Raw genomic sequence first — 24,405 nt, 5'->3', positions numbered from 1 at the left:
GGCGGCGGTGTGAGGTCAATGTTTATTAGCATGGCGGCGTTTTAACGACATGTGCCAAATTTCACGCCGATCCTAAATTGATGGCGGTGCGGCGGCGTTTAGCCTAACAAACCCATATAGTTTTGTCCATAAAAAAAAGAAAATGTGATAGCGGAAGTTTTTGAGGGCCGCACTTTCAACTTTGATCACTACTTGACCCAAAATCTAAAAATATAAAAGGAAATTCAATTGGAGAGAATTTAAAATTAAAAAAAAATTCAACATTAGTACCAAAATTTGGGGTTTTAAGGGCTCCAAGATCATTTTTAGAGACCATTCTCCGCGCCTCATGAATGGTTGCGCACGCTTATATGAGCGCGGGGGTGTGTGAGTGTGTGAGTCAGTATTCAAAAGCGTTTGCGATAGCGATACCAAAAGCGATACTAACGACATCGCTTCAAATAAACCTGTTACTAACAGTATCGTTAACAGTTTTGAAGCGATGTCGTTGTAACGACTAATGACATCGTTCCGGGCTTTAACCTTCCCAAATCCCAAGAAATGTGTTTTATTTAAATTTAACATCATTTTGTTTGCTGATAACCAAGCTATTTATAATGCCCTGAATGTGATCACTATCAACATTCAACACCTTCATTAATTTCTAGTAGAGCTGTTGTATGATCAGCAAATTCTGTAAAGCCTGGTACACATGATCCAATATATTTGACAAACTCGATTTGTCAAATCAAATTGAATTTAATCAAACATATTTGGTTGTGTGGACGCTCTGATGATGTCTTTCTCAAATTTTTAACGTTTTATTGATCGGAGACACCATAGACACCAACTCTGAAAATAATTCTGAAAATATAAATAATTTCCATTTTCAGAATTGGTGTCATTGATCAACAAAACGTTGAAAATCTGAAAAAAAAACTTAGGTTATCAAAGCGTTTACATGATCTAATATATTTGACTTTCCATGCAACCAAATATATTTGATTAAATTCAATTTATTTGACAAATCGAGTTTGTCAAATATATTGGATCATGTGTACCAGGCTTAAGACTATATCCAAAATAGGTTGATAAATCATTGATATAAATAATGAAGAACAGTGGACCTAAGATAGATCCTTGAAGTACCCCTTGTGTAATAGGTTCTGCATCAGAAAATGTGCTATTCCTGAGGGAAAAAGTTCAGACGTAGCCATACATGATCACATATGATTATGTATGGTCCACCATATGTGATCATGTATGGCTACGTCTGAACTTTTCCCCCCAGGGTAGCTTTTGACCCAATCTAATAGTGTTCCTCTAATCACCATATTTCTCCAATTTTTCTAGTAGAATTTTGTGGTCCACCCTATCAAAAGCCTTGGATAAGTCACAAAAAATTGCCAATAGACTTTTCTTCTGTTGGATACAATTCAATACCTCATGAACAAATTTATAGATCGCAGAAGTGGTATTCATATTTTTCCAAAAGCCAAACTGTGATGGGTGGAGTAAGTTATATATTTTCAAAGAAGGCTGCTAATCTTTTGTGGAATATTTTTTCAAATACTTTAGAGAAAACTGGGGTGATTGATATTGGTCTGTAATTATTCAGTTTATCTTTCTCTCCATTTTTGAAGACAGACGTTACTACACTAGTTTTCATTTCATGTGGATAAACACCTTTTTCAATGGATTCATTGAAAATTAGTATGGCAAGGGAAGCAACAAAAGAGGTAGAGAGTTTCAGTGTGTTAATATCAATACCAAGATGATCTTTTGATGTGGAATTTTTAAGGGAAGTTATTATGCTGACTACTCCATACATGTTGGTAGGCTCACAAAAAAAGAAAGAAAGAGGAGATGAGTGTGTGATTTACTAGTAAGAGAGGGTCAAGGCCATGTGATATCTGGGGGTGATCTGGCAGCTTTGTGAAAAATGAGTTAAAAAGTTCAGCAATTTCATAGGGTTCTTTCGTTGGTATATTGCTATTCGAGATAATTTCAATAGACTGTGGATTTGGTCTACATGGTTTATAATTTCCCATGCTGTTTTGTTATAATTACATACACATGGACCACTTGTTACATCAATAAATACTGCATCTGCAAAAATAATCATTCAAAAGCGAGTCCAGGATACTCATTGATCCTCGTATTTCAATAAATGAAAAACGGCTCAGAAAAATTTGAGAAGAGGGAGAACAAGTCAAAATGCAATTGATAAGTATTGAAGAAAATGAAAATAAACTGATACAGGGTGTCTAACAGAACTCCCAGACAAAAAAATCATGACTTTTTCACAACTTTCTCATGATCTATTTTTCAAATGTTTACCGCATGACCCCCCCCCCTCCCAAAAAATTAAATAACTTGAAAGTGTGAGAAATTTTTTAAAAATTTGTTCAGTTTTTTCATTTTTCTGATTTTTTAAACACATTTTTGATTTTTTTTCATTTCATGGGCTTAGGTATTAAAAAATTTTAAGAGTGTTTCTAGCAAAATTCATGACCTTTTCATGACTTTTGACACCCTGTGATATCGAAGACTGAAGTACAAAAATGTCTCTTATCGTACGCTAACCTTGTAATCAGATGCTATCAATTTTTGATTTTTTGTTGAAGAAATGAATTTCAAGTTTTCGATTGGATTTCATTTTCATAGAAAAAAACTTTACCATTCAGAAAATCGTAAACTCACACATAACACTTCTTTTCCGGCCAACAACTCTCAATATTAATATCAATCTCAATCACAATCATGCCACCAAATCAATTTAAAAACACACCTGTTCAATCTCTCACAAGTAACCATAACACAATATAGTTCGAACAATTACCTTCGTCTTGTCTTGGCACACTGTTGACAATAATCTTATGAGATCTAATATCTCGATCGTCTGATACGATAACATAATACACAGTCTAACGCGTCCGTCCTGCTGTAACGAAATATTGCCCGGATTTAGTATATGGATTTAATTTCAATCAAATCGATTGTATGTAAATAATGACGTTATTATCCGAATGAGAGATGATGATAACCAGTTGCGTAAATTCGATCACCCGGAATCGAGCCCACCAAGCACGATTTTCATTATGTAACGCTGACATTGTCGAATACGTGTTATTGTTTAAGTCCCTCATTCATCGCCGAAATTCGTCGTCGTCGGTACGTAAAACTTATGGCCAAAAAAACACAACGCTATCGGCAAAATTATAGATTTTTGTTCTCGTTAGTTTGAGTAATGGTTTTATCGACCTTCGCCTTCCGTCGTCGACGACGGAGCTGAGTCTCGAATTATAGGTAAATTTTTGAACGTGTTCTATGTCACTGAGCTGTACGATAACAAATGATCTTCACCCCTTGTGTAATATGTACCCGAACATGCTATAAGATGACGATGCGACAAAACAAACCACCGCGTCGTCGATGTAATTGACATTTTGAAAAAATACCATATTCTATACGTAACCCGTACCGTATACTAGGTCTTGGTTGGTAGGTTTACACTATACAGTAGCAGGAAAATTTAATCGTTGAATTAACGATATACAGCGGTGAAAAATCGTTCTTTCCTTTCGAATACCACGCACTCAGTCGATTATAATACGTTACATCGTCGTATCCGCGGTTTCCTTATACTACCTACTTGTACGTATTAAACAAAATCTCCAGTTAAGGCGCAGCTCCCACTTCTCAGCATACTGGTGAGAAAAAATCACCAGGGTGAAAGATGACGATGCGATGTGTTACAAAAAACCTTTTTTTCCCTTATTTGCGTAAAAAATAGAAAAATGTTTTTGGCTGGTAAAATTGCGAAAATCATACGAGACGTCTTCATACGAGCATCTCGTATGCGGTGGAACGTTACAGAAACAAATTTATGACAAAAAGTATAACTTATATTGAATACTACTTAAAGCTCTCGCAAGCCAGCACCGCGTTGATAGTTCCATTTGCTCATTTGCTTGATCCCTTCTTTATGAAACAAGAACCCGACACTATCGTCTTACGCGAAAATTTATTCCGATTCCGCAGTCCTATTTCACGCATGCACAAAAAAGCAATAATCTCCGGATCTCCGACCAAAAGGTCTCTCTGCGAAAAAAAAGTCTTATTAATAAATACATATATAAAGAAACCACGACCTCGATATTTTCCGGCGAAGGTATGCAAAAAAGATTTTTTCGCCACTCGCATATTTCCGCATTCAGATACCTCGTATACGAACCGATGTACTTGCCCCAAAATTGGATTGGATGATTTCGGTACCATTTTGTCTCTCTTTTTCTTTCTTTCGGTTCACCGCAACGCAACGTGCAACGTGCGGATATTTTGACCGAAAATAAGCGCTCAATTTAAGTATAGTTTGATTTGTTAATCCTATATATATTCGAGTCCTATACGAGTACACCGTGCAGCAATTTCCAAGCTATAAATTCGAACTGGTGGTACATTAGATCAAAAAAAAAAGAAGGTAAGTTTGCTATTAATCCTTGGTGGACGGTTTAAATTTCATAAATGCTCGTATATCTTCTTTAACCCGTAGAATCGACATTTGTGCCTACGAGAAACTCAATATTGTTGAACACACGTGCGCGAAAATGCCGTAAAAGGAATGGAAAAATTGACGATATAAATTTCCAACTATTGAAATGCGAATAACAGTTCGTAATGCACTTGTAAGAGCGATTATATTTCGGTGGAAACTTCAATTTCGCTAGGGGCCAGTTTCGTTCGAACGTTTTTTTCCACAAGATTATATCATAAAACACGTTTAAACCACATTATAGTTACCTATTAACCTAAATTCGGACGAAATTCTCGAATTTTTCTCATGTTTCATAATTTTTATTTCAAAAAAAAATGATCGCGTACTATTTTGAGAACCCCTTAACCCCATCTTAGATTACTTATGGAGCTGAAATTTTCATGTTGAGTCATCTTAATTTCAGAGAAATTGAAATTTTTCATGTTTTTTTTTACTCATTAAGTAAAAACTCGTATAAAGTTCTTGATTTACCTAGGTCTTAAAACAGGTCGCTGGCGTAAATTGACCACTTCAGGCTGTAAAAATTTTTAATAATTAGTTTTTCGCATTTTTCAATAGAATAACAGTATTTTCTTAATTTTGAGTAAACTTAGTACTGTTTCTTACGGAGGGTGCAATCGAGCTCAGTTGTGAGAATTTTCTAATTTTGGTTGGTGCTATAATAGGGTGGGTCTACTTTGACTTTTTTTTTTGTAATACCTACTGGGAAAAATTCGATAAAAAGTTGCATGAGGATCTCAAAATACTGTAGGAAAAATGTTGGATCTTCAACTTCAACCATCACTTTTCAGTTTTCTACCGGGGTTTAAAATTTTAAAATTTACATTAAAAATGAAAAAATAAAAAGTTTTTTTGGAAATTTCTTTTTTGTGTTAATTGATTAATATAATTATTGTATCCACTTGGAAGTAAGAAAACAGTTTTTGAAAGTTTTTCACTATTTTAAGTCATTTTTTACAACTTTTGAGTTGGTACCTAACCTACTACCTAGGTCTAAAATCGTATCACTTTCGCAAGTCATTCAAAACTGTTGAGAAGGTGAAAAAAATTCAAAATCAGTCTTCTCACTTCCAAATTAACCGGAAAAAATTATCTAACCTTAACCAGAATTTTTTTTTGGAAATACATACCTACCTATTTGTGTGACCAACCATGTGTAACCTTGACTGTTTTCTGAGATCAAAATAAACCGTAACCATAACTGAAATTATTAAAGAAAAAAACCTGTTAAAAATCGAAAAAAAAAAATTGAAAAGTGCTGTTTTTTCGTTTCTTTTTATCTGTAGTTTTTTTCGATGTGATTTGTAATTAATTGAAATTTTAATCAAAAAATAATAGAAAAATAAAATGAAAAAACGTGAATAGAAATTTCAAAAAATTTGAAACTGTTTGCATCATACTCATTAACACTATTAAAGCTCAATCTTAAACGATGTATTAGTGATGAGAGGTGATAAAGAATTGTTTCTTGCAAAGATGGGAAAATTTTGAATTTAAGTTTCACTAGTATTTCAATTTTTAAACTTCAAGAGTAAGTTGAATGTGTGCATATTTGGTATCATTTTAGATTAGGTAATAAAAAATTGTAAAATTTCAAATTCAGAGAAAAGTTTACTTAGACATTTTTGAAATTTTAACTGTAATTTTACCTATTAACTAAAACTTTAACCTCAACTGGAAAAATTTACTACCAAAAACTCCAACCTTAACCTTAATTAACTGTTAACCGAAAAAAATGATCAGTTGATCACCAATTACCATAACCCCGCGAACTTTAATAATCGGGGGGCTCCCATAAGGATCACTTGCACCCCCCGCCGATCTTCCGGGACAACTTTTTTCTTGAAGGGCGAATCCTATGGAATGGAACATTTCTAGCCCTTGTCCTCAAAAAAAAAGAGGCCTTACTCACAAATGGCGGCCATTTTGATTGACAGGTCAGCCGAAATCCTAGATTTTGCATTCCAACTTAGGACTAGCATAAAATTTTTTAAACCGCATAAAGGTAGATCGAAAGAGCAGGCAAAAATTCATCACCTGTTAAAATTTCAAGTGCTAAAATGCCTTTTTCGATTTTTGGTAAATTTTCAAAAATCAAATTTTGCCCATAAAAAATCAAAATTTTACCAAATTGACCTAGAAAGCTGAAATTTAGGATATACCCTATATTCGATCTGTCAAATCTATTGGAAACCGTTTCAAACCGTTTTGAGCAGTTCTGGAGCCTCCAGCAGATTTTTGAAACTTGATATTCTCACAAAATTTCATCAAATGGAGTTGAAAAGCCGAAATTGATTCTGCAAACTAATTTCAATACGTTGTGAAGTCGACTGCATGGTGGTTTCAAGTGGTTTTGAAGCTTTCAGCTACTTTTTGGAAATTTCAATTCTCCTAAAAACGCCATGACAGCTTTCAAAAAGTCACTGGAGGCTCCAAAACTACTTGAACCCACCAGAAGTCTTCTTCAGAGGGTGTTAAAATTGGAGTTCATAGTTAATTTCAGCTTTTCATCTCCATTTTCAAGTTTCAAACATTTACTGGAGGCTCCAGTAATTTTCAAAAATTGCTGGAGGCTCCGAAACGACTTGAAATTTACCTGCAGTCGACTTCACAACATATTGAAATTAGTTTGCAGAATTAATTTCGGCTTTCCAACTTCATTTGATGAAATTTTGTTAGAATTTCAAGTTTCAAAAATCTCCTGGAGGCTCCAGAACTGCTCAAAACGGTTTGAAGCAGTTTCCAATCGATTTGGCAGGTCGAAAGTAGCGTATATCCCAAATTTCAGCTTTCTTGGTCAATTTAGCAAAATTTTGATTTTTTCTCACATTTTGGACATTTGGTTTTTGAAAATTCACCAAAAATCGAGAAAGGCATTTTAGCACTTGAAATTTTGACAGGTGATGAATTTTTGCCTGCTCTTTCGATTTATTTTTGTACGGTTTGAAAAATTTTATGCTAGTCCTATGTTGGAACGCAAAATCTTAAATTTCGGCTGACCTCTCAATCAAAATGGCCGCCATTTTGTGAGTAGGGCCACTTTTTTTTTTTGAGGACAAGGACTGAAATGTTCTTTAGGACTCCATGATCTTAAGATGCCAAAAAGGCAAACAAATGCCCTTGGGAGGTTAGACAGGTAGGTTAGTGACCTTGAGAAGCCAGATAGACAAATCAATAGGCTGAAAACCTGGTCCGGATGATCAGACCAGACCGAACCTGATCAGGTCAAATATTTTGGCTAGATGGCTACTACGTTTCCTGTTTCATTCAATAATTTGAAGGATATTTACCTACAATAAATTTTGTTCACAATATTATTTAAAAGGCATATTGGATATTTTTTTTGTTACTTTGAGGAAAAATTCTCAATTGTTGGCGAATTTTCACATTTGAAACGATTTTCTACTACCTACAAATTATGTCAAGATAACACAAATGAGAGAAAAGTTTTCAGAATTTCTGAGTTTTTTTTTGTGATTTCTGGATGATTTTTTTTTTTTAAATTAATAAATACCAAATTTTTTCCAAATGCCATTAATTGCAGCTAAACTATTCGTCATAGTACATTTTATCCTCCTTCCAACCTTTATGAAACTGACATCCGTAGATTACATCAAGTTTACTGTAGAAATTCAATTTCCAGCAAAGTAATAAAATTATACCTGCCCCCTCAAAAAATAACAAAAAAACTGGCTAAAAATAATGTAAAAATAAAGAGAAACTAATAATGGAGCATTTTTCGAGCACTTACTTTCACGTGATCGTTTGTCGATTGAATTCATCTCACGGGTGTATCGACTGGAAATAAAACGATTCGCCAATTTTTGGAAATTACTCGTCGTATCGCGTACTTATACGTATAAAAATATTGTAAAAGTGTACTGATAGTGGGGAAGGAAGGAGTCGCTTACACGACAATAAAACAAAGTAATCATTTCCATGTCCAGCGAATACTGATTAGTTTTCGGTGCTACTGAGACACGACAATGGTGCAATATACGATTTCCAACTACAAATACCATGTATTTTACTGGCGATGTAATAATTTCAATGTCGCGAAAAATACATATCTGCTATATTTTAATATAGAAAAACAAAAGGGCAGCGAACGCGCCACGTTGCACATAACGATCAATTTCAAACGTTAATTAAACTTTTTCAAAACTATCGTATGTGTGAAAGCGATAAAGCTCATTGTCGTGTGGGTCAATGAAAGGGAAAACACGAACAAGAGTACGAGTATAGTAGCGAGTGAAAGTGAAATCTTCGGGTTGATTTTTCAATTTACACCACCGCGCCACGTCGTCGTCATCGGAGGACGAAGGGAACTGGAAGGATGTTGATTTCAACGCTACTGCTGCGAACTTGCCATATAGCGCGGTACACGCTAATAAAAAGTCATAAAAATATTTCAAAAATGTAATAAAAGTCGAATATACGTTATTCGCAATACGATAATAATTCATCGAATAATATTTTTACACGAAGGATATCTCATACACGTGTTGGGAAATTTTTTTCTTTGGCAGAATCTGACTCTAATCGCAAGTTCTGCCATTATGTAGGTAGAGTAAACACTAAACAATCATCGGGAAAGTTTTTTTTCTCTCGCGTGGGCATTTAATTGTGTCCTATTCCGGATGCTTAAGAATATGTACGTGACACATGGCTGCCTTTACGAAGGAAGGCACCGGTCAATCATTTTTCCCAGCCGGTAAAGATTGATCCTTGGTCCGGTTGTTTTCAACTCTGGTGAAGCGGAAAAACACTACGAACTCGGACAGTAGTCGAGTCGGAAACATGCCAACGAAATTATCGGTTATGGCGAAAGTTGGTTGCATAGAGAGGACCGCAACGTGCCGCAGGACTTTACGAATGATTTACGTTTTTATTTGTCACCGTGAATGAAGCATCTATGTGTCACTTCCGCAGTTATATGAAAAACGGGCTTTTCCTTCGACGACGATGCTCTTTTTTTTCTCTCCTTCGAAAAAAAAAGTTTAGTATCCTCTAAATTTTGTACTTTGACCTATCGATTTTTTCCGGTCTTAATTGTGCGTCAATTTTTTTCACTCTCGTTATAGTCCGGCATATGACAATAGGAGTAATTGCACCCCCCCCCCGCCGCCGATCCTCCGGGACAACTTTTTTCTTAAAGGGGACATCCTAAGGAACATTTTAAAGCAAACTTGCCAAAAAAAAAGTTGGCCTTACTTACAAAATGGCGGCTATTTTGATTGACAGGTCAGCCGAAATCGCAGATTTTGCGTTTTAACATAGGACTTGTACGAACTTTTTCAAACTTTACAAAGGTAGATCGAAAGATCATGCAAAAATTTATCACCTGTCAAAATTTCAAGTGCTAAAGTGCGTTTTTCGATTTTTGGTGAATTTTTGAAAATCGAATTTAGGCCAAAAATGAGGGAAAAAATTAAAATTTTACCAAATTGACCGAGAAAGCTGAAATTTGGGATATACCCTATTTTCGACATGCCAAATCGATTGGAAAGGGTTTCAACCTGTTTTGAGCAGTTCTGGAGCCTCCAGCAGATTTTTGAAACTCGAAATTCCCACAAAATTCCATCAAATTGGAGTTGTAAAGCTGAAATTTATTCTAAAAAGTTATTACTATACGTTACGAAATGCTGCAGGTGAATTTCCAATCGTTTTGGATCCTCCAGCGACTTTTTGAAAATTCCAAAAACGTCCAGAAGATTTTTGAAACTTTAAATTTTTTACAAAATTTCATCAAATGGAGATGGAAAGCTGAAATTTACTCTACTCTCCAATTTTAACACCCTTTGAAGACAACGTCAGGTGGGTTCAAATAATTTTAGGGCCTCCGGCGACTTTTTTTGAAAATTACTGGAGCCTCCAGCAGATTAAATGGAGATGGAAAGCTGAAATTTACTCTACACTTCAATTTTAACACCCTCTGAAGACAACTTCAGGTGGGTTCAAGTCATTTTAGGCCTCCAGCGACTTTTTTGAAAATTCCTGGAGCCTCCAGTAGATTTTTGAAACTTGAAATTTCCCCAACATTAATGTATCAAATGGAGTTGGTAAGCTGAAATTTACTTCGCAGACTGCATGGTGGTTTCAAATGGTTTTAAAGCTTCGAGCTACTTTTAGGAAATTTCAATTTTCCAAAAAAACGTCATACAACCTTTCAAAAAGTTACTGGAGGCTACAAAACGACTTGAAATTCACCAGCAGTCAACTTCGTAGCGTATTGAAATCAGTTTGCAGAATGAATTTCGACTCCCCATCTTAGTTTGATGAAATTTTGTGAAATTTTCAGGTTTCAAAAATCTACTGGAGGCTCCAGTAATTTTCAAAATGTCGTTGGAGGCTCTAAAATGACTTGAAATCCACTAGAAGTCGTTTTCAGAGGGTGTTAAAATTGGAGTGTGGAGTAAATTTCAGCTTTCCATCCCCATTTGATGTTTCAAAAATCTGCTGGAGACTTCAAGAATTTTCAAAAAGTCGCTGAAGGATCCAAAACGACTTGAAATTCACCTGCAGCATGGGGGGGGTCCAATTACTCCTATTGTCATATGCCGGACTATTACGTCTTACGTACGTACGTACGTACGAGTACTTTGAAGGAAGAAAATACCAATGCAAAATAGAAATTTTTTCCAAACTTATAGCACGCTGACTACTGGGCGAAAAGCAGCAAGTTTTTTAATTACGATAAACTTTCGCACCGTTTGAGAGAGAGAGAGGGCGCGTTAAAAGTGCGAATTTTTTCACTATCTGGAATGTGTGCTTTTAATTATTTTAATTTAAATGTCAAAAGAAAAGCTCGCCCGTCACGATTTGCGAAAAAGGTCACCCAAGTGACTGTATTGTAGCCGAAAAAGGCTTTCGCTCGAAAATGTGAAGATTATTAAAGAAACAGTCTACAGAGAATATAGTGCCGGAGAACAGCGTCTCGCTAAAAGCTCTCCAGAGTATACTGTTAATTACTCGAAAAACGTTGACAAGCGATGTTGAATTGTCGACTTTCTGGCACTATAATTTCCCCGACCGTTATACTCTCGTATACGTTATATGCGGCAGCAAATATTATAGCCGCAGCCGCTACCATTTCCCATCGTGCATCGCCATGCCGTTTCGTTCTGTTCGTTGTACTCGTAGTAGTAGGCTTTTAAGTGTTTTCCAACCATTTTGCTCGACATGATTTATGGCGATTTGCATAAAAGTCGTTCATTTGTTCGATGCCCAATTCGTATATTATTTAGCGAACGCTGAACCATGTGAGGAGGTTCGACGCGAAATGAAACAAACTTGGGAAAAAAATGACAAAAACATTTAATAGGCTACACAATACACATACACATACATAAATAGGTTTAAAATAGAGAGTTTTTGTAATGCAAACAATGGACACAGCGCTTACAAATTGTAGTTTACAAAATTTTTTAAATATTTCTAATTACATGTACGTACAAAAAAAAAAATGTATATATGTACAAAATTTTTCAGTAAAAATTATCAATAGAAAATTGCCAGGAAAAAAATACAAAACATCAGCACCTAAATCAATAATCACTTTCGAAGTTGCCTATCTTGAAACAATCACAGAACAACCTAATTCAATTTTTCACCCGTAAAAATAATACAAAATATATATAAAATAATCAGAATTTTATTTAAGACATTTAAAAAAAAATTATAAAAATAACACTTTCCGTCTATCTGACTTACTTCGACTCCTTCAGAAATTTTTTTTAGGCCTTTGAAATATTTATTTACTTTCAACGGTATCCTGATTTTACGATGATTGATTTTCGAATACCGTGATATGTTTGGTTTTACAGTATTTTATCAGTGGGGGGATGGAATGATGGGAGGAGCTGCAATTTTTCAAAATTTTCGGTTATCAGAGAGAGAAAATGGAAGCAGAATTTTGACTCTGTTTTAAAAGCTCGAAATTCATATTTTGTTTTCTATTAAGTATGGCTTAAGTATTCAATTTGCTGATAAGCATCGTATTATTCGTATTTCAAGCTGATTCAGAGAAGATATTTTATAGTAAATGGCTTGAAGTTGAAAAAAGGGCACTGATGGCGTAAGCCATGTCAGTCTTGTTTTATCGCCTTTGATCTGATGATAAAGCTACCTAAACTACGCAAGTGCAGGGTAACTTTAAAGATCTAGGTATCAATTTTCTACTGAAATTTGAAAGAGTGAAATTTTTGATTATTGATCGATTCTCCCTCATATGATGTAACTTTTTTGAATCACAAATACGTAAATAAGATTTGTAAGGTATATCTACATATTTTCATTGATATTTTTATATTGAGAATTTCTTCTGGAATCAGAAAGTTTGCATGTTGATGTCCCTTCTCAGATTTTTATTTTAGTGGGGGTTTCTGCGTCAAGTTGACGAAAGCTTATGAGTAGATCAAAATACATATTTGTTTTTTGTTCCCAAATTTTTCCCACTCAAATCGTGAAAAAGATCTCATAATGATTTCTTGTCAAAATATTTCAATTTTAGAAACTTTGGTGTATTTTAATAGAAATGGAAAATTATTTAAAAAAAAAACAAAAAAAAATCATAAAAATTGAGTAAATTTTGATTTTTTTGTTGTTTCATTTTTTTGGAAATTTTGGAAAATTCAACTGTAATGACAATCAAAACGTTTTCTGAAATTAATATGTACTAAGGATCAAAAAAATTATATTTGGTTACACCGAGCAGAAATTTTCCAAAATTACAAAAAATATGTATACCTAGTTCAATTTTATCCCCTTTTGTAAATTGATTTTTTTTTTAGAATTTCATTTTGAAAAAATTATGTCAAAAGTGATCCCAAAGTCAGAAAACATAATAGTAAAATTTCCTCACTTTAGAAACGTGATTCTAATGGTCAAAAAATAACACGTATTTTCCAAAATTTTCATTAGACTCCTCCTCCCTCTCCTTCTCATATTTACTTACTTTTTTGTGAGATAGGTAACGCCATAAGAAAGTCAAAAAGCACGAATTTCCGATCAAAAAATTGATCATAATCCAATTAATCAAGTCGCAAAAATCGATTTAATCGCGATTTTCGATTCCAGTTAATCGATCGTGTTGAAAACGAGAAATCGACGTTAGCTTCAAAAATAGATTTAACCCGATTTTCGATTCCAGTTAATCGATCGTGTTGAAAACGAGAAATCGACGTTAGCTTCAAAAATAGATTTCCGTAGTCGTATTTTAATCATGATTGCAAATCGATTAATCGAAGCGCAGAAATCGATTTATTTACGGTTTTCGATTCTAGATAATCGATTATGTCCGGAATGAAGAAGCAACATTTTGGCCTCAAAAATAGATTTTTTTCTTGATCATGAATTAATCGCGATTGTAAATCGATTAATCGAACCGCAGAAATCGATTTATTTGCGATTTTCGATTACAGATAATCAATCATGTCCAAAATGAAAATTCAATGTTCTTGTTTTAATAATAAATTTTCTCGATTATAAATTGTTCATGGTTGAAAATCGATTAATCAAACTTCAGAAATCGATTTATTTGCGATTTTCGATTCCAGATGATCGATCATGTCCGAAATGAAAAATTAATGTTTTGGTCTTAAAAATAGATCTTCTCAATTAAAAATTGATTGCAAATAAGAATCGATTAATCGAATCCCAGAAATCGATTCATTTACGATTTTCGATTCCAGATACCTAATCGATCCTGTTCTTGTTGAAAGTTTTTGATCTTGAAAATATGTAGATTTTTTTCGATTATAAATTGATCATGACTGAAAATCGATTAATCGAACCGCAGAAATCGATTTATTTGCGATTTTAGATTACAGATAATCAATCATGTCCAAAATGAAAATTCAATGTTCTTGTTTTAATAATAGATTTTCTCAATTATAAATTGATCATGATTGAAAATCGATTAATTGAATTCAGAAATCGATTTATTTGAGATTTTCGATTTCAGATAATCGATCATGTTCGAAATGAAAAATTAATGTTTTGGTCTTGAAAATAGAGCTTCTCGATTAAAAATTGATCACGAATAAGAATCGATTAATCGAATCCCAAAAATCGATTTATTTGAGATTTTCGATTCCAGATAATCGATCATGTCCGAAATGAAAAATTAATGTTTTGGTCTTGAAAATAGATCTTCTCGATTATAAATTGATCAATTGATCATGAATAAGAATCGATTAATCGAACCCCAGAAATCGATTCATTTGCGATTTTCGATTCCAGATAATCGATCCTGTTCTTGGTGAACGTTTTTGGTTTTGAAAATAGATTTTTTCGATTAATTATAAATTGATCATGACAGTAATCGACCCCCAGAAATCGATCTGATGAAAAATCGATCATGATGGAGAATGGATTAATCAGACTCCAAAAATCAATTCATTTTCGATTTTCTATTTGACATGATCGACCAATGCTCACAAAAATTGACCAAAATTACTTTTTTTTTCTCAGAAAGTGTTCTTTTGGATTTTTTTTATTTTTGAAGCTCATTAAAATGAATTAATTTCAATATCCTAAGTGTTTTTTTTTTCAAACATAAAATTACGTGCTTCTATAGATCTACTCGTACGTAGATAGATGTACCTACCTCTTGAAACCATATCATTTCATCAAAGGCGATAAAACATAATTTGCGCACCCTTAGATTCCGCACAGAAAGCAAAGTTACGATATTTTTGCATAAATATTTTTCAAATTTGATTTACGATTTCTATTTGCTGAATATACAATTTAAGTATTGGAGAAAGTAATAAATTAGTGTTTTATTTCACGATCAATGCATTTAGTAGTTATCACACACATATCAAGAGTTCAGATTTGTATAGGCAGTGCTATGATGAAAAATTTTTGTCAAGAGTAATTATTCTCGAAATACATAATATGGCAGGATTGAAAAACACCAGGTAATTCGGCAGCTTTCTGGTTTCCTCGTTAAAAATGAAATTTTTTTACATAGATTACAATGAATTTACGATAATTACCAGTAATTACGAATTACTATAAAGATGTTGAAGATTAATTGTCATATTCATAGTATACACGTGATAAAAAATATTTTTTTTTTACTGATTATTGCATAAAATGATCCATACACCAGCGAGATGAAGCTGTTTCTTATCAACTCGTTAAAATTCTTGGTACTACATAAGTATTTTCACCACAGTACTTACGTTTTCACAATCGTTACGTCATTTCAGTCTACTTGGATGGCGACGGCTGCGGCGGTGGCGGCGGCGGCGCTACTCAACGTTTAATTTGGTTATCGACTTTGACCAATGGTATAGCCACCAAGGGAGATCCCTTGGTTTTTAGTTGTCACTTGCGCATTCGTTTCGATCTGGTTGTTTCACTGGAACGACACGTGAGTAGATTTTTATACGCTTGTCTGTATTCGGAACTCATGACTACGTAAATGATAGGATTTATACAAGTGGTCAAGTAAATGAGCAAATACCCTCCGATATTTAAAATGGGGAATTCGCTGAGATATTTGCTCGTCTTCGTGATGGTTATTGGCAGATAACAAATGACGAACGATGAAAATATGACGAGAATCATTTTAAGCAGTTTTTTATCCTTCGAAGACATTTTACCAGGTTGCGGTAAAGCGCTACGACGTCTCGGATTAAAACTGATGGGACTTTTGCGACGTAACGCCGCAGCCATCTGGTTAAAAGTGGCATTTACTGCGGATGGCGTTCTTTCGCGAGGTTTCTTACGGATTCGCGTCGAAATTCGATGCGAACTACATAACGAAGTCGGTGACATACTCCTAGACGAAGCGTAATCTTCGACGTAATCGTCATCTAGTCCAGAAGACGAGGACGGTTCGACGGCTATTTTAGCATAATACGATGGTCGTATCGGAGGCGAAAGTAGATTCGGACACGGTGGCGCGTTTGGTACGATCGGCTCGTGCTGGTAATTATCGCAAGATTCGTTCTCGTTGACGATAACCGACGATGATTTTTCAGTCGATGAAGTAGCACCGCCGCTGGAACCGATGGCCGAGTCTTCGGTTGATAGTTGCGGCAGGCGTTTTAATTTATTCGGGTAAAATTCGGTGGAATTTTGTTGTCCGCTGGCAGTGGTTACAGCACTGGCAGTGGTAATGGTGGCTGTGACCGTGTTGTTGCGATTGGTCATCGTATGCGAACGTCTGGCGGTCATGCGGACAATGTAGAATATTCGAGCGTAGCATATGGCGATGAAAAAGCAAGGGATGACGAAGGCGACGATGAATAGGAATTGTTTGGGCGAGTATCCGTCGTCGTCGGGGAGTATGGAGCAGGAGCCTACGTTCACGTCTAATCCGAACCGGCCCCATTTACCGAACCATGTTGGTACTAGAGTTCCGAATGCGCACAGCCATGTCGATGCTACCATCAGCAACAGGTACTCTTTGCGGTATAATCTGCAAAGAAGAGGAAAATAGGGTACATATTTATAAAAATATACGAGTATGAAATGATATTAACTGAATTCCAAAATACATAGTGGCGAAATCTACGGGGGTCATTCCACGTCAATTCGACCAAGAAGTGGAAGGGGGGGTGTCGGCGAATTTTTTGAAATTTTTACTGTGGAAAGACCTATCGGAGGGGTGACCAATGGACAGTGGTGGACTGGCCTATGATGTTACCTGGCGATCGCCATAGGGTCCCGAGACATCAAGGGGCCCCCGAAGCCATGTTTGAACCAAAAAAAGATGATATTTTCATATTCCCTAACAAAAATTTTTGTAAGCATTTGCTCTCGCTTTGCTCGGGCCAGTTTTCTTTTCTTTTCTTTCAAAATCTAAATTTTCAATTTTAGTACGTAGGTAGGTAGGTAGGTAGGTAGGTAGGTAGGTACATTCAAATTCTAAAATTGTATGGTCAAAAAAATAATCTGGTCAGTCACCACAAAAATCATTGTTTTTTACCTCTCAGGCTCTCAAAATACAAATTTTTGAAATTCTCTGCTTTCACTTCACTTGGGCCTGTGTGTGTGTGTTTTTTTTTTCAAATTGAGATCGAACTTTTATAAAAATTTATTAAGTAGGTATTCAAATTTCAAGAAATTTCCCAACAAAAAAAACACTTTTCACCTCAAAAACGTTGTTTTTCTGCTTCTCGAAACTAGCTTTTGGTCTCACTCCACTCTGGGGCTGTTTGCTTTTCATTTTAAAATTTGAAATTTAAAAAAGAAACTGTCATTCAAGTTCTAAAATTTTGAGCTTAAAAAAGTGAACAAATTTTTCAAAAATCCTTGTTTTTTTTACCTCTTGAAATACAAGTTTTTAAAAGCTTTTGCCTTCGCTTTGCTCAGCTAGGTCAATTTCTATCCCTTCGCCAAACCAAAAAAAAAATCAATTTTTGAAACATCCATAAATTCAGAAGAAAAAATAAGAATTTTTCATGAGCCCAAATGCAAATTATATCTATTAATTATTGATAAAATTGTCATTTCATATTTTATTTCACTCTTGAAACTTGTCATTTCATTTGAGAAAATTGGTATTTTTTTCTTTTGGAAAATTTTTCTTCCGTCCTTCCCCCCTCAAAAATCTCCTCTTTTTTGCTATTAATAAATATTGAATAAAAAGACAAAAGCAAAAATCAATCGCACAACTTGCAATTTGCATTCAAGTATCTAAACCTGGGGAAAAAACAGAATGAAAAAGATTCTTAAGGGGGAAGGGGAAAATTTTGGGGGCCCCATCATGTTCGACGTGTCAGTTTGAGACATAACTGAACGACCAACTATAACACAAGAATGCAGTGTTCCTAAATGACAAATTCTGAAACAGAATCCGAAAATATCAATGATTTTAACCATTTCTGAGCACAAAACTAGAATTAGTAGTTTCAAAAATGATACATTTTTTTGCAAATTTACTCGACCATGGACAAAAACTTTTCTCATTGACTATTGAAATGGATCCTAATTTTAGATCTTAACTCAAAAAATGGCGATAATATTTATGTTGACCCCAAAACTGAAATGTTTAGCTTCGGATTTTTTCGTGAAATGTGAACAAAAACTAGTCTAGGACTCGCGCTGAACCCAAAAATAACAAAACGGTAAATTTTTATGATTATTTCATCCAAAATTTCAATTTTTCTTGCAGTTTGTAGTGATACCTATTTTGTTTTGCTAAAATTCAAGAAATATAATTTTTAAATTGGATGATTTCAATTTTGTACTCAAAGTAGAAATCGTCTATATTTTTAGGTTTCTGAAGAATTAATTCTAATTTACTTCGATGGGTCAAAAGAAAATTTCATCTCATCACTAAGATAAGGTTTTACCTATCAATAATTTTGGTTTCATTTTTATGGAATTTTGATCAAAATGGAAATATTTTCTTAGCATTCAAACTATTTTTACAGAAAATTAATAAATTATACCTATACTTTTATCCGTTTTTTCAAGAACCTTTTTTCAAACAATTTTTCTCGATTTTAATTTTTTTTTTTTTAGAATTCACTCAAAATTTTGAAGTATTTGTCAATTTTAGTGGAATTTTTGCAGAACTTTCCTAAAAAATTTTTAGCTCTCTCTAAAATGTTGAAGAAGTCATTTCTGAAAGAGTCAGAGGGGTTTTCTGAGGAGGGTCACTGGTCAGTTGGGGTAACCCTGGTGTACTGAGTTGAAAGAGGGAGCTGACTACGATGAATATGTACGAGGCGAGGTCACTTTTTTCCAAAATATATTTTGTGCTCATCTTCACAATCATTAAGACCAGGTTTCTCATGACCTGCTCTATTTGAAATTTTAGTCGCACAAGCCTCCCTTCCCAAGTTTGTGCCTCTTTTGAACCCGATAAGTGTGTCTCTTTTTCAAGACTTCTACCTCTCCTCTAATTTAAAATCCCATTTCTCTGGATCATGGATCCTTCTCAAGTCAATCTTTAAAATTCCACAAAAGGATGAGTCGTTTTTCATTTGTTTCTGAAATTTGTGATGGAGCCTGGCAAAAAATCATGGCTGACCTCAAGTTTGGAAGATTTTAACTTTTTTGGTCCATGTTTGAGCCCCCTAGCAATTATATTTGCTCAGTTTCGACAAACTTTCAATTTTTTGTTTTGATTTTTTTAGTTTACAGGGTATCTAACAGGTTGTGAAAGTAGTGAAAAAGTATGAATGTAGTCAAAAAGGTATAGTGAAAAAATGAAAAAATTCATTAATGTGTTCATTTGAAGGCATTTTCTTTATAATTTTGATCGAAAATTAAAAATACTTTGTATACAATTTTTCTTTAAATTTCAATTTTTTTAAAAATTTTCTTGTGAAAAATTTGACTTTATTAATTTGAGCGTCCATTCTCCTGGAAAGTCTGGAAAATTCAGGGAATTTGGTCGGTCTGAAAATGTCGAGAATTTTTGTAATTTTCACGACAAATCCCTGGAATTTTGAAAAAACGATCAATTGCAAATTTCGGATGTGGGCCTGTAATGAAAGAAAAACATTATTTTTCACTTCTCGATTCACAAATTTAATTTTCTAAGACTTTTACCCTCGGTTTGCTCGGGCTTGTTTTCTTTTCTTTTTCAACGTCAAAATGGAAATTTCTTTTAAAAAATTACAAAAAATAAACTTCCCACAAAAAACATCGTTTTTATGCCTCTCGTAATAAAAATTTTCAAGAGCTTTCACCCTCGCTTGGGCATGTTCTGTTTTCTTTTTCAAATCAACTTCCTTTAAAAAAAAACATCATTTACATCCTAAAATTTTAAAAACCAAGAATAATAACTCGTTTTTAGGCATTTTGAAATAAACTCAGTCAGTTTGAAGAGAAACTTATGAAAAAAAATTATCCCCCCCCCGACGACTTAATTCTTTAAATTAAAGTATGGGGTAAGTACATAAATAGAAAATTGGAAAAAATGATCTGGGAAACCTAAAAAAGTCAGGAGAAATGACTTGCCAAAAAATTGTCCCCCTGTTAATTTTTTGTGTGTGTGGATGAGAGGGGGGAGGGGTCGAGTTGAGAGAGGTAATGAAAAAAGAAGTGTTTTTTTCAGAAAAAAATTCCCTCAGATACCATGGTTTAGGTGATCTACTATTATTTATGTCTAACTGTCACTTCAAAGATCAAACAGTTCTTCAATTCTAATTTTACCATATTATGGGGATAATTGTGAGATAATCATAATTTTAAAAGGATAAATTACCTTATCATTTTGAAAACTCCTGAACTTGACAAAAATAAACTTTGAACTTGTCTAATGGATTTTTTACGTGTACTTAAGATATGAAGAGACCGCCTGAACTATAGAACATGAAAATTTTAACTTTTTAAAACTTTGAGTTGGTGTTGGGGGGGGGGGAGGCTACACCTCAACCTGAAAATTTGTAACTTTTTCTGCATTTTGTTGAGGTCATCTTATCATGTTTTTTTACTGAGCTTCATCAAAATCGAAAAAAGTTGAAAAGTACATTACTCGAGTCTACAGTATGAGCAAAAACTTATGTTCACTCAAACTGGCTTCAAATGTGGCATTCAAATACATACGTATAAAAATGTCTTCTTTTTTTTTTTATCAAGGCACTTCAGAACAAAAATGGCCACTGTATAAATGTCATTTGGCTCCTTCCACGAAAAAATCAATTCTTAGAAAAATATCATCACCTAAATGATCAATTTTTTGTTCAGAAAATTGAAATTTTCGTTCGTAAATTGAAATTTTCATTTGTAGGTACCTACTTCGTGTTAATGGTCTTTCGTTGATTTATTTGAGCAACTGTTTTATTTTTCAAAAGTAATCTTTATTCATTCAATTTTTTTGATTTTTCAAGATATTTTCACATTATTACTCATTCAACATCATTTTTCGTAAACTATGTATCAAATTGTAAGGTAGAAAAAATGCTTTCAAACTACAAATTTAGGGTTAGATTTTCGAATGATTTGTTTGCGCTCTCAACTCATTTTATTGAAATTAACCAAGAACCGATGATTTTCAAGTTCAAAATCAAAATGTAAATTCACTATTTATCGACAGGATAAAAACGAAATTGCAATTTCATTGTTTATAAAATTGCTAAAATTTTTTACAAGATGACCCGATCCATGTCCACCTATTATAGACTACACAAGAAAATGATTTTGTAACTTATCATCGCAATTACCGTAGTCATTAATTTTCTCGAGGCATAATTCTACATTCATTGTATTAACGCTGGTATAAAAAATGATGCACAAAATTTTTGATAATAGACACTGTAATCAATCCTACAGGCGCTTCCATATACCGAGGAAGTTCGAGTTCGAGTTACGAGTAAATTACCAACAACCTTGAGAAAAACTTACTTCGGATAAATATTAGGATGACTGATCATTATGTATCTGTTGATTGTGATTGCCAAAATGGTAAACAACGAAACTGCCACCAATCCGTATCTCATCAACGGATACAGCTGACATACCAGGTAACCTTGCTTCCATCGTCTCAGCCAAAACGTCGATGCCGCCAGGGGTAAATTGAATACACAAAACATGAAATCCGATGCGCTCAAGTTGATGATAAATATAGCCGTAGCGTTCAGTTCCTGTAACAAAAATACATAGGCTAAATTTACTACACCGTATTTACAATTTTTCGCAATATCGAACCGATATCGAATGTAGAATATGCGTACATGTCGCAGGAATTTATAGCGAACGTATTCTAATTAGAGGTAAAACTATATTAAATTACCAAATTTTACAACCGTATAAAAAAATTCATACTGATGCCGAAGCACAAGCCTTTACGCGCTTCACTTTATGACAATTTTTAACGATTTCAATCGTAAACTTCCTCCTACGTGGGTACTGGAAAACACACCTGAAAACAGCGTTTCGCTAGCATATGTCATTTATTGAAAAAAATATTTTCCACCGTCGTAAAATATGTTCGGTAGTCGAATGTTGTACGCAGTACGTTTTTTTTTTATCGTGTACTTTTGCTAGCCAATGACGAAATTACCAGAAACTGTGTTATTTATGGTACGTAGAATTTCTCATTTGTTTTTATTTTGCTTTTTTTTCGCAGGTTAATGAGCCAACGAATAACCAGACGGGTACCAGGAAGAGAATACAATATGCTAGTTGACATTACGACTGGGAAGATGGTAAGTGTAATCACGTTGTACCTGTTGATAATAATGAACCTTTGTACTATTACCATGCCCTCGATGCCAATTTCGCGAAAAAAATAAATAATAATTGAGTCGATTTTGCCACGCGGATGTGACAACTTACGTAACATTCTATTCTACGAATAGGTAGATGAACATTGTATCATATTCCTACATTTCCTACCTTTCTAGGGCTCCCACAACGTAAATAAAGCGATGATGTATAAGTTGCCTAATTGGTTCGCCGTAAATCCGGCTTCGTTGAGTTGATGAAATTGCATAATCCTCGTTGAAAGGGGTATTCGTGTACCTTGAATATTTTTTTATTTCACCTACGGTACCGACCAAAATTATATTCGAAAACGGAACACGTTTTTTTTTCCTGTTTTATAATTACAAAGAGTAACATAGCGATGGTTTGTATTTATAATTAAAAGAATTTGTTTACATTTAGATTTTTCTTGTTTTTTTCGAAATTTGTTTAGCTTATATTTCGAAATCCTCGCTACTGTAAAATAAATTCCCCCGAGGATTTCGCACAATAATAGAATTTTTTTGCAAGCGAAGAATATGATTTTTTTCGTAGCCATTCTTCCGTGTATATTTTATTGCTTTAATATTTTCACGCGAAAAAATTATGTTCGGTTTAAATGAAAAGCGTTAAATTTAATTCTTAGCGCTTAAAAGCTTACAAACGAAAATAAAGTTTTTATCCTTTTTCACCCCCGTGTCTCCGGCTGCTTTGGCCTAATTTCCAAACTCGATGGCTACTGTAGTGTACGAATCGTGGTCTAATTTTTAAGTATTTCCATCCTTCATAATACCGTTCGTGTGATTTTTTTATTCTCCTTCATCGTTTTAGGCAGAACAAATTTAATCGTTTTTACGCGAATATTACGTATACGTACAATTCTACAGGATGAGAATCTATGTGCAGTTGAAACCTATACGATACTTACACGTTTTTATTTATTACTCGTTATAGACTCATTCTCTTCCTCTTTCTCTTTCTCTTTCTCTCTCTCTCACACATTGGGTAACACATACGACAAACTTTTCGTTAGGGATTAATAATATTTTGCCGAAAACTTTCAACTTTATAGTTATAAAATAAAATCGTTCCCAACATCATCAATATCTTCGCACATTCTTATGTTAATCTAAATTTTAGAAACAGAACTTTTCAACATAATGTTTTAAAATATAAAATGGAAAAGTCATAAAATCTCGCATCCTCGTAAATCAAGATATTTTTCCGAACGTGATTTCACCTCTCACCTCCACCCCTCCCCCACCTCCTCACTATTCAATTTAGTCTTACCTCTGTTTTCACGTACGATAATAATTTACGTAGCTATTTTGGTAGTAGTTTGCGAAATCGAAGATGAATTTTTTGCCCCATTTACGAATTGTAGTACCTAATTTTAATCTGCTTATTCTCACTCGGGATTTTAGCTCGTGAAAGTCGAATTTTTTGCACCTTAATGTGAGCTTAATGTCTATTTTGAGGAAGTGACTGATGAACTGAAAGTGCAACAGCCTGTTTTTAGTCTCATCAGAATTTTGAAATAATATTTTCGACCAATTATAAAATTGGTGAAAAAGTCAAAAATGAAATTTCTTTTTTTGAAAATTTTTGACGAAACTGATTTTGGTCAATAACTGAAAATTTATCACTCTCTGGTAATTTTCAACGATTTAAACAGTTTTGTAATCCTCCGAGATATTTTATTAATTTTT

At 34.0% G+C, this 24,405-nt stretch overlaps 2 protein-coding genes and 1 long non-coding RNA gene across 6 annotated transcripts in view; 1 reads left to right on the top strand and 2 right to left on the bottom strand.

Annotated features, from left to right (window-relative positions):
* The window catches only part of LOC135835115 (uncharacterized), a 473,170-nt gene that overhangs the window by 148,123 nt on the left and 300,642 nt on the right, over positions 1-24,405 (bottom strand). The window lies entirely within an intron of this gene.
* LOC135835136 (uncharacterized) overlaps positions 1-24,405 on the top strand; it is a 194,709-nt gene that overhangs the window by 31,185 nt on the left and 139,119 nt on the right. The window contains exon 2 of the long non-coding RNA XR_010556827.1: positions 22,581-22,659. This is a non-coding gene — a long non-coding RNA (uncharacterized LOC135835136). The remainder of the gene's footprint in view (positions 1-22,580; positions 22,660-24,405) is intronic.
* Positions 11,839-24,405, bottom strand: part of LOC135835114 (G-protein coupled receptor moody) — a 267,377-nt gene continuing 254,810 nt past the window's right edge. For both annotated transcript variants that reach the window (XM_065349213.1, XM_065349210.1), the window contains 2 exons: positions 21,857-22,095; positions 11,839-16,973 (listed from right to left, as the gene is read on the bottom strand). In XM_065349213.1, the coding sequence (XP_065205285.1) occupies positions 15,875-16,973; positions 21,857-22,095 (1,338 nt within the window). In that variant the 3' untranslated portion in view covers positions 11,839-15,874. The remainder of the gene's footprint in view (positions 16,974-21,856; positions 22,096-24,405) is intronic.

Source organism: Planococcus citri, chromosome 2, assembly GCF_950023065.1.
Source record: "Planococcus citri chromosome 2, ihPlaCitr1.1, whole genome shotgun sequence".
In the NCBI taxonomy this organism is placed as follows: Eukaryota; Metazoa; Arthropoda; class Insecta; order Hemiptera; family Pseudococcidae; genus Planococcus; species Planococcus citri.
This window is presented reverse-complemented; position numbering and strand designations above follow the sequence as displayed.